Source organism: Rana temporaria, chromosome 4 (assembly GCF_905171775.1).
Source record: "Rana temporaria chromosome 4, aRanTem1.1, whole genome shotgun sequence".
Taxonomy (NCBI): domain Eukaryota; kingdom Metazoa; phylum Chordata; class Amphibia; order Anura; family Ranidae; genus Rana; species Rana temporaria.
In genome coordinates this window covers 58,878,944-58,888,974 of record NC_053492.1, presented here as the reverse complement: position 1 = coordinate 58,888,974, position 10,031 = coordinate 58,878,944, and the positions used below count along the sequence as shown (strand labels likewise).

Genomic DNA, 10,031 nt, shown 5'->3' with positions numbered 1-10,031 from the left:
TTGGCACCGCCGTGCTGTAAACACAGCATCATTTCCCATATGGCCAATCACCACAGAGGCACAGCGCCTCCCACTCCGCCGCCCGCCAATCGTGCACAAACGAGCCTAGAAAAAAAAACGTTCCCTGCCGTGTGGGCGGGGAATCGTTTTTTTTTCTAGGCTCGTTTGTGCGCGATTGTCGGGCGGCGGAGTGGGAGGCGCTGTGCCTCTGTGGTGATTGGCCGTGTGGGAAATGATGCTGTGTTTACAGCACAGCGGCGCCAAGTAGAGAGGGAGGGGGACAGACCACCAGGAGCCCTAGTGAAGTGCAGTGCCGCCGCGGCTATAGTGCGGGAGGCGGCGAAGGACGGGTGTTAACTTTTCCCGAGCAGGGAGCTTTTTCTGGCGCCCCCCCCCAGGGCCGGAGCAGGTGCCGTAAGGCAATTGCCCATGTTGCCTTGCGCTAGCGCCGGCCCTGATCCTGGGGCAGAACTGTGTTTAACACTAATTCTTTATATTGCAGGCCTAAACCTAGCCCCTGTGACATAGCTGTTTTGTTACTCATTTTGGTCATTTCATCTCATATGGAGAGCTACTGTTTATGCCTTTGAGGTCACATTGTATGCTGGAGTCTACATGAAGACCTAAAAAGTTAGCTATACAGTCATTATTGTGTTTTTGCTGATTAATGTTTATTTGCCAATATATCCTGTTATACTTTTATGACTTTAACCTGCTAATACAATCCGTTTATCTTTAAGCTTAGGTTCACGCATATGCAATGCGGGAACCAGCACTGCATCTCCTGCATCGCATCTCTCCTGCAGGCAGTTCACTACCTTCCCTCGAACCGCTGTGGGTGTCATTACAATGTTATGATACCCCCAGATTGGTTCACAGATCTCAGTGCGAACTGTGAACTCAAACAGGAATCATATTGCATGGGTGAGAACACCCATGCGATCCAATTCCAGTGCGGGAAAAAAAGAAATCCCCTGCACGATTTTCCTGCAAATCCAATGCGAGTTCAGCCATACAACTGTATGGTTGAACTCACATTGCACAGACATCACATGCGTTCGGCACTGCAGTGCAGGTGCGAATCACATGCAATGTCTGTGTTTGCACAAGTGTGAACCTGGGCTTAAAGAGTTGTGAGTGTAAAGCCGCGTACACACGATCGGATATCTAATGGAATCTAATCCGATGGATTTTTTCGGCGGATAACCAATAAAGCTGACTTTCATCAGTCTTGCCTAAACACCATCAGTCAAAAATCCGACCGTGCCAAAACGCGGTGATGTAAAACACTACGACGTGCTGAGAAAAATGAAGTTCAATGCGTCAACTTGATTCTGAGCATGCATGGATTTTTCTCCTATGGACTTCCACACAGACAATCGTTTTTTTCTATTGTTTTTTTATCTATAGGAAAAATGTAAAACATGTTCTATTTACACCAATGGGGCCCATACACAATCGGCTTGTCCGATGAAAACAGTAGATCGTTCTGTTTTCAACGGACAAACCGATCGTGTGTACAGGGCTTTACTCTTGTGTGCCTGCTGGGGCTTACAGAAAGGTATACTAGTGGTGTCAGTGAGGGTGAGGCCTCACATAGGGCTGGAACAAATTACCTGGGGCTCCTGTAGGAATAACTCTACACTTGGAAAAGATCCTGTTGTTCACAGAGCTCAGTACCTCAAGCTGAAATGTATACACAGAGGTGATCGAGACAGAACAGTGACCAGTCTCATCCACTGTCCATCTTTCTATATAGTGCAGTCCAAGTTTCAAACTAGACACAGTACCTAAAAGGGAACAGTTTCTGCCAGTGCATTTGTAGCGCTATACAAACTACTCACTCACTCGCAAACCCATATTGCGCTGGGAATTCTTTGTCATGTATTACATGCCTATGTAGAAATCAAACATTGTGGGGGTTATTTACTAAAACTGGAGAGTGTAAAATCTGGTGCAACTCTGCATAGAAACCAATCAGCTTTTAAAGCATGAGTTCACCCGAAAAAAATGTTTAACATTAGATTGAGGCTCATTTTGGGAAGCAGAATCGGGTGTTTTTTTTTAAATCGAAGCAGTACTTACCGTTTTAGAGATAGATCTTCTCTGCCGCTTCTGGGTATGGTCTTCGGGACTGGGCGTTCCTATTTGATTGACAGGCTTCCGAGGGTCGCATACATCGCGTCACGAGTAGCCGAAAGAAGCCGAACGTCGGTGCTGCTCTATACGGCGCCTGCGCACCGCCGTTCGGCTACTTTCGGAAAATCGTGAAGCGCTGTATGCGACCGTCGGAAGCCTGTCGGAAGCCTGTCAATCAAATAGGAACACCCAGTCCCGAAGACCATACCCGGAAGCGGCGGAGAAGATCTATCTCTAACGGTAAGTACTGCTTCGATTTTATAAAAAAACACCCGATTCCCCTTCACAAAACGAGCATCAATCTAATGTTGAAAATTGAGTTTTTGGGTGAACCTCCACTTTAAGTTTTGTTACTAAAACTTGATTGAACAAGCTGAAGTTAGAGGTTGATTGGCTACCATGCACAGCTGCACCAGATTCTTAGCGCACCAGTTTTAGTAAATCTACCCCTGTGTGATTGTGGGTGTTAAAGTTCCCCCTCCCCGCTTCTCTGACACATTTTCAGGGTGGGGGGGGGGGTAGCAGGTACCTAGTATGGTAAGGTACCCACACTCCCACTTCCCCCTGCCTAAGCGATCTGAGCGCCCCTCTCTCCACCCAGTCTTGTGGGACATGTCACAGGTCCCAGAAGACTGCGGGACCATTCACAAAGCACAGCCGTATGCACAGTGGGCAGCCAGCTATGAAGTCGCAAACAGCACAGCGAGCTGCCCACATGCCAGTGCCGGGAACCCAAAGACTAGTGAAGAACTAGCCTGGGTATGAGGGTGCTGGAAGTCATGAAAAGGAGCCCTCATGAGTGGGACTTTAACGGCAACAGGGTAATGCACAAAAATAATGTTATTAAAAGTCAGCCGATACAGGATTTGTAGCGGCTGACTTTTTTTCTTTTCAAGAGTGGAGTTTAAGTTATACATGGGTGAGCTGACAGGTTTCTGCTGATGGATCATCTTGTGCTGAGTAAAGATGTTCATAAAGTGTTAGTGGTTACTTAAAACTTCATTAACATTTCTCCAACTGTCATTGAATCCAGGTTATACTTTATGGCCAGCAGTATTTCAGAGCGCACAAACAATCACAACCATGAACAAAATAATTAGGGCATACAGGTACGGTACATAGCAACTGTCGCATTATGAAATACGTTGCATTGTCCTGCTGAATACATGAGAGGAGCCGCTGTACCCAGCTTCTTTCTCTGCTTATCAAGCTGCCCCTCCCTCAGGAACAGTTTATTCTCAACCCTCTGCACATTGATCTCTGCAGATTCTGAGCAGGCTGCTGGTCAATGATTGCTGGATCCCATTTTACACTTCATGGGAGACTAAGATTAGCAGTTGCATCTCCCCGGGTGTCTACTTGCGTAAAATACAACTGTTATTTGTCATTGTGCATTTCAAACTGATTGCTGAAGGTTAAAACCTGATTTTTCCTAAACCGCATCATGTCAACCATACGGGAAGCTGAGAGTATCTATGAAAATTCAATGCCCCAGACTTGGGTGAATGAGGAAAATATCTACTGCATTCCTGATAACTTAGGTTTGAATACTGAGGATCCTCCAGAGAAGCCAAATTTGCAATTGATCATTGGAGAAAGTCAACACAGCTATAGCTCATCTCTTTCTCCACGTTCCACAACTCCAACATCTCCTGACAACACAAGATCCTTATTCTCATCAACAGAGATCAACTCCTATCCAACATCACCCACCTCTCCAAGGGAGTATGTAGCACCACTTGGGCTCCACACCCGTGTCTTAGAACCCGCCAGGCAAATGAGCACCAATGAGGATGAAGTGGACTACGAGGCACAAGAGGAAGATATCTCCCTCTATGTCAGGGTAAGTAACATTTCATTTAAAGAACTACAGTGGCCCCAGTGCTTTTGTTTGGATTTCTTGAAATATTAAAAATTGTATTGAATAGGGAGGCAGGTATTTGGAAGAGGCATCAATGCTGAAGAAGGCTATGGTAGAGTTCATCTGAGCAAGCATGTGCTAGCATGTAAAAACCAGAACAATTCCTGAACCAGAACAGTTCTAGAAAAGTTAACCCCCTAGCACTAACAAATAAACCCTAATGCCCCGTACACATGATCGGAATTTCCGAAGGAAAAAGTCAGATGGACTTTCCATCGGATTTTCCGATCGTGTGTAGCCCCATCTGAGTTTTTTCATCGGAAATTCTGATGAATTCCATCGGAGTTTAGATATAGAACATGTTCTATTTTTTTCCAATTGAATTCCGTTGGAATTCCGATGTGATTTGGCCGGGCAAAAGCCTGTTTGTGTGTACGCGGCATCACTCTAACCCTAAACAAGCTCATTAACACAAACCTTAAACACAACACCCTAACATTAACACTCTGCAGAACTCTAAATCAAGCTCTTATCACTTATCTATTAACCCAACCTCATAACACTAACCCAAATTTCTAATCTCTTAACAGTAACCCCTAAACCCAACTTGCAACACTAAGCACTGGATCTATTCTCCTAAGCTTGACTCGCTAACATTAATGCCAGAACCCAACCTCCTAACACTAACCTCCCTATACTTACCTCCCTCTTAGACTCAACTGTTAACTGTAACTCCCAAACCAAATCCCAAAACCATAAATCCCCAACACTAATGCTAAACCCATCCTTTACCACTAACCCTAAGATTAGCCCCTATAACCTTTTAATTTCAAGACACCATGGCCCAGATTCACGTAGAGGGTGCATCTTTTGGCCAGCGTAGCGCATCTCATTTGCGCTACGCCGACGTAACATAGAAAGGCAAGGCCAGTATTCACGAAAGCACTTGCTCCGTAAGTTACGGCGGCGTAGCGTAAATGGGCCGGCGTAAGCCCGCCTAATTCAAAGTAGGCAGGTAGTGGGCGTGTTGTATTAAAATGAATCGTGACCCCATGTAAATGAAGCGCCGAACGAACGGCGCATGCGTGCGCATGCTCAGAATCACGTCGAATTTACTCCCTAAGATACGCCGGCTCAATGCCTACGACGTGATGGTAACCTACGCCCAGCCCCATTCACGTACGACTTACGTAAATGACGTAAAATCCGACGGCAGTTCCGATGTCCATACCCTAACATGACTTAGACCAGCTATTTGGTGGTTTAACTTTACGCCGGACGTACGCCTTACGTAAACGGCGTATACTCATGCGACGGGCGCAAGTACGTTCGTGAATCGGCGTATATTGGTCATTTGCATATTCAACGCGTAAATCAATGGAAGCGCCCCTTGCGGCCAGCGTAAATATGCGCCCAAGATACGACGGCGTAGGAGACTTACGTCGGTCGGATGGAGCCAGAATTCAGGCGTATCTGGTTTCAAGAATACAGCGCATCCATGGACTTACGCGGCGTTAATAAAGATACGTCGGCGTAAGTCTTTGTGAATCCGGCTATATTTGTCCCAATTTTCCTTGCTTTGCGAATGCTTCACTGAGCTCTTGTGTACATTGAGCCATTTAACCTATAGCAGTAAATATTAATTCATTACTACAATATAATGTTACCTGTTTGGAAGTTTTTAGAAAAAAATATTTCAAATTGTTGTGGCCAGTCTATTCTTAAATATCTCACATAGCTATAACCTCCATTCGGTTGGAGGAGAACCACCTGGCCTCTAGGAGAAAGATCAAAACCCATCTCTTCTGAGGTCAAAGGAGAAATGGTCAAACAAGCGCCCAGAGGCGATTTAGTTCGCATGTGTAGCGCTATATAAGTTTTTCACTCACTCACTCACTCACTCACTCATAAACAGAATTTGGATGCTAATATCCTGTAATTTGTATAAATATAAAAAAAATCATTGAGTAACTACTGCACTCTTCCATTGAAGTGTTTTGATTGTTAAGGTCTTTCTTGCAAATCCATCTTGTTCATTTTTCGGGTTCTAAAAAATGCTGTTTTTCAGGCTCTAGAAAAAATGCTCTAGCAAAGCGCGGTGACGTACAACACGTACGACGGCACTATAAAGGGGAAGTTCCATGCGGATGGCGCCACCCTTGGGGCTGCTTTAGCTGATTTTGTGTTAGTAAAAGACGATTCACGCTTTTCTGTCTGTTACAGCGTGATGAATGTGCTTACTCCATTACGAACGGTAGTTTTACCAGAACGAGCGATCCCGTCTCATAACTTGCTTCTGAGTATGTGCGGATTTTTCACGTCGTTAAAGCCCACACACGACCATTTTTTACAACCCGAAAAACAAAAAAGAGCATGTTCGAATTTTTTTTTGCCCATTTTGTAAAACCCGAAAAATGCTCTGAAGCCCACACACGATCGTTTTTAATGACATTAAAAAAAAAATGATCGTGTGTACGTGGCATAAGTGTAAAATAAGGCGAAAAAGTTATTACTTATTTGAAAAGATATGAGAGAGTAAGTGAGTTTCCCCGTATAGTTTGGTGACATGCAGCCTATTAGTGTTGGGTGTGGTGCGTAGATTATTTTAGGGTGATTGCTTGGATCATGGAATGGAGAACACACAATGACCAAATTGTTGGCACCAAAGAACACCACATGTGCCAGCTAAAAATGCAAGTCCTTCATAATCAAGAGAGCTGTATTTCAATAGTTATGCCCTAGTTTACTTGGAACTGTCATATTCCTTGTATTCTGTGTCTCGCGGCTATAGAACGGTCATTTTGAGCCTTGACTCTAGTACAGGACTTGCATTTCCAGTTATCTGTGTATTCTGATACAGTATTTTAGAAGCCCAAAACCTAGGGCAAACCTAACCTTATGCCCCCATCATTTGTCGCCTATCACTAACAATTATAATCTTTCTGACATTTAACTTTTCCCTCCACCTAACCTTAACACACCCCCAAAAATTAACCCTTAACACAACCTGCCCAATAGCCCTGAATATTAAAGATGAGCTTCAGGTAGGGATATTTTTACTATAGTTACATTGGTCCAGCTTGGATCAATGCAACTATGCATATGCCATTCCTGGTTGTTCCTTTGTAAGTTGGAAATCACTGTAGCAGGCACCGCTACTACATTGATCTCTCTTGTTTCTGGGTGGTCCTGTGGCTGCCTTGCTGCTTAGTGAACACAGGAGGTCGGCCGCTGTGCATGAGAGCCTCTCAGAGAACACTTTGCACTGCTCAGGGTGGCTCTGATCTCTCTTCTCCTTCCTCTTCTCTCTCTTCTCTCCTCCCTCATCCCTGGGACCACCACCAACCAGCATGTTGATCAATGGAACTCCTGGAACTACCAGTGAGCCTGGGTAAAGGGGGGTTATGTGGAGTTGGGGTGTACAATAAAGGGGTGAAGGGACTGAGGGTGCACAATGGAGGGTATATGGAGTTGGGGGGCACAATAAGGGGATGGAGGGAGTGGGGGTGCACAATGAAGGGGTATGGGTGTAGATTGGGGGGTGCCCACTTAGGAGAGTGCATGGGGAAGATGAGCATGTTGGGCACACAGGGAAACTCAGGTAAGGCACAGATTTCTCTCTCTCTCTCTCTGAGTGCTAACGGTCTATAGGTTAGGGAACGCAATACTTGCTGGCAACCTACACTATGCCACTGGGCCAATCTAGTATGTGCGGGTGTGGCTGTGTACTTCAGTCCCTTTCTGTGCTTTAAACAAACCTCAGCAATAAATTGTTTTCTTGATACTTTAAAGATGAACAGTCAAAGTCCAAATTACGATTATACTGACCTTTAAAGACCAGCACAAATAAGCAGTTTTTTTTTGATGAGTGAATTTAATTGAGGTTTATATACACAATCAGCTATAGCGATACCTAAGTGCCAAATTTGACAGCGAAAGACAGGTTTGAAAGGCAAAAAATATTATAGTTCCTAATAGTCCCTTTTGGACTTAAAGTCTGAGGCCCCGTACACACGACCGAGAAACTCGACGAGCAAAACACATCGTTTTGCTCGTCGAGTTCCTTGTTCGGCTGTCAGAAAACTCGTCGAGCCAAATTTTCCCATTGCCCAATGAGGAAATAGAGAACATGATCTCTATTTTGCTTGACGAGTTTCCCGACTGGTTTCTCGGCGAAAAGCGTACACACGACCGGTTTTCTCGGCAGAATACGTCTCCCATCGAGTTTCTTGCTGGATTCTGCCGAGAAAACCGGTCGTGTGTACGGGGCCTAATGCAGCCTACACCCATCTGAGTTTTTCCATCGGAAATTCCGATGAATTCCATCGGAGTTTAGATATAGAACATGTTCTATTTTTTTCCAATTGAATTCCGATGTGATTTGGCCGGGCAAAAGCCTGATCGTGTGTATGTGGCATAAGTCAACCTTTCTTAACATGTTTCATGTTACACCCATATTAGAGTGCATAGTCCACAGCCTCGCACCCTCAAACCCCACTCCTCACCCTTCCTGAATCCAAGGGTTCTTCTGCTCACTCCTGATTGTAGCAAGGCTGTGCGTGGCTCCGCCTGCACAGCCGTGTCATTCATTTTCAGACCCATTCACAGGATCTTTGCATGAAAAGACTACAAGAAATTGTAGTTCTCAATGGAGCACAAGTGTGGTGACGTCCCTGCACTTGTAGTTCATTGACATTTCCTCCAGCTCAATAATCAAAAGTCCGTACCTTGGTACTGACCTGCAGCTGGAGGAATAGTCTGCAGGAGCCTAAGCATTGCACCTGTGCTCCACTGATCATGGTTGCGATGCTTTGAAAAAAAATAATAAATAATTTTTTTAATCAATGTGGGTAAACTCATTTATTTATTTTCAAAAGTTGGAATAGATTTCAAATTCCTCTGTGTATCTTTCAGACAATTTTGTGCCTAATTTAGATCTGATTACTATTAGTGCTATTACTATATAGTACTATTTTCCTACCAAAAATGTTTACCTTTTTATTTATTGTATGTTAGATTGCCCATAGATAGGCTTTTTTTTGGGGGGGAAGAGCAGGTGGGGAGATATCTGACTGTCTTTGAAGATGTCGTCAGAGCTCCAGGCTCCCACCAGTATCTTGTTATGGTCAGGACTGTCTTAATGTGCATGGGCACCTCTGGACACTGCCCAGGGGCCCCAGGTGCCTGGGGGCCCCATGACAATCTTTCATTACATCATACTTGCCAACTGTCTCGGATTTGCCAGGAAAGTCAGGCTTTTTACTAAACTGTCCCAGAATGGATGTGTCGTGGGAAGCATCGCAGAACCTGTACTGTGCCCTCTTGATCTCCCAATATTGTTTCCTTCTGCTACCCCCCTGTACTGTGCCCTCTGAACCCCCCCTCATGTAGTGTGCCCTTCTACTTCCCCCCATACTGTGCCCTCTGTATTAATTAGTCTTGGAATATTGGCATGTTTTCTAATTGGTTCAAATAGATTACTGATAATTATATTTTCATTCTATCAACTATTTATACTTTAATTCTTAAGAATAGATGTGTAAATTGGGGCAGGCTGATAGGGGCTCCAGTTCATTACTTGCCCATGGGCCATGATGATATTAAGACGGTCCTGATTATGGTACATGCCTGATACTTTCAACCTTCACTCAATAAAATAGGGAATTTTACATTATTGGAAGGTCTCTCTTTGTGATGACAAACCTCTCTGCCTGCCAGATAGAGGTGCCACCTAGCTTTGCTGGTATTGTTGCTGATAATCTAAAAATGTATGTATAGTCTATAGCCAAAACAATTTTAAAATATTCCAGGTTGAGTAGGGAAGAGGTAAAACTTTTACCAGTTCATTTTCTGCTGGCTGCACCCCGTTGGGGAACTTTACCTTGCCCTTACTGCCTTCTAAAAACACAAAAACACACCAAATAACCCAAAGGAGTGGCTCAAGAAGAAGCACATTAGGGTCATGGAGTGGACTAGCCAGTTTCCAGACCTTCCTTTTCCTATAGAAAATTTATGGATGGAGCTGAAACTT

General features: G+C 44.5%; 1 protein-coding gene across 1 annotated transcript in view; it reads left to right on the top strand.

Moving 5' to 3' along the window:
* Positions 1–3,414: 3,414 nt before the first annotated feature.
* The window catches only part of CLIC5 (chloride intracellular channel 5), a 226,726-nt gene continuing 220,109 nt past the window's right edge, over positions 3,415–10,031 (top strand). The window contains exon 1 of the mRNA XM_040348436.1: positions 3,415–3,982. Within this exon, the coding sequence (XP_040204370.1) occupies positions 3,584–3,982 (399 nt within the window). The 5' untranslated portion in view covers positions 3,415–3,583. The remainder of the gene's footprint in view (positions 3,983–10,031) is intronic.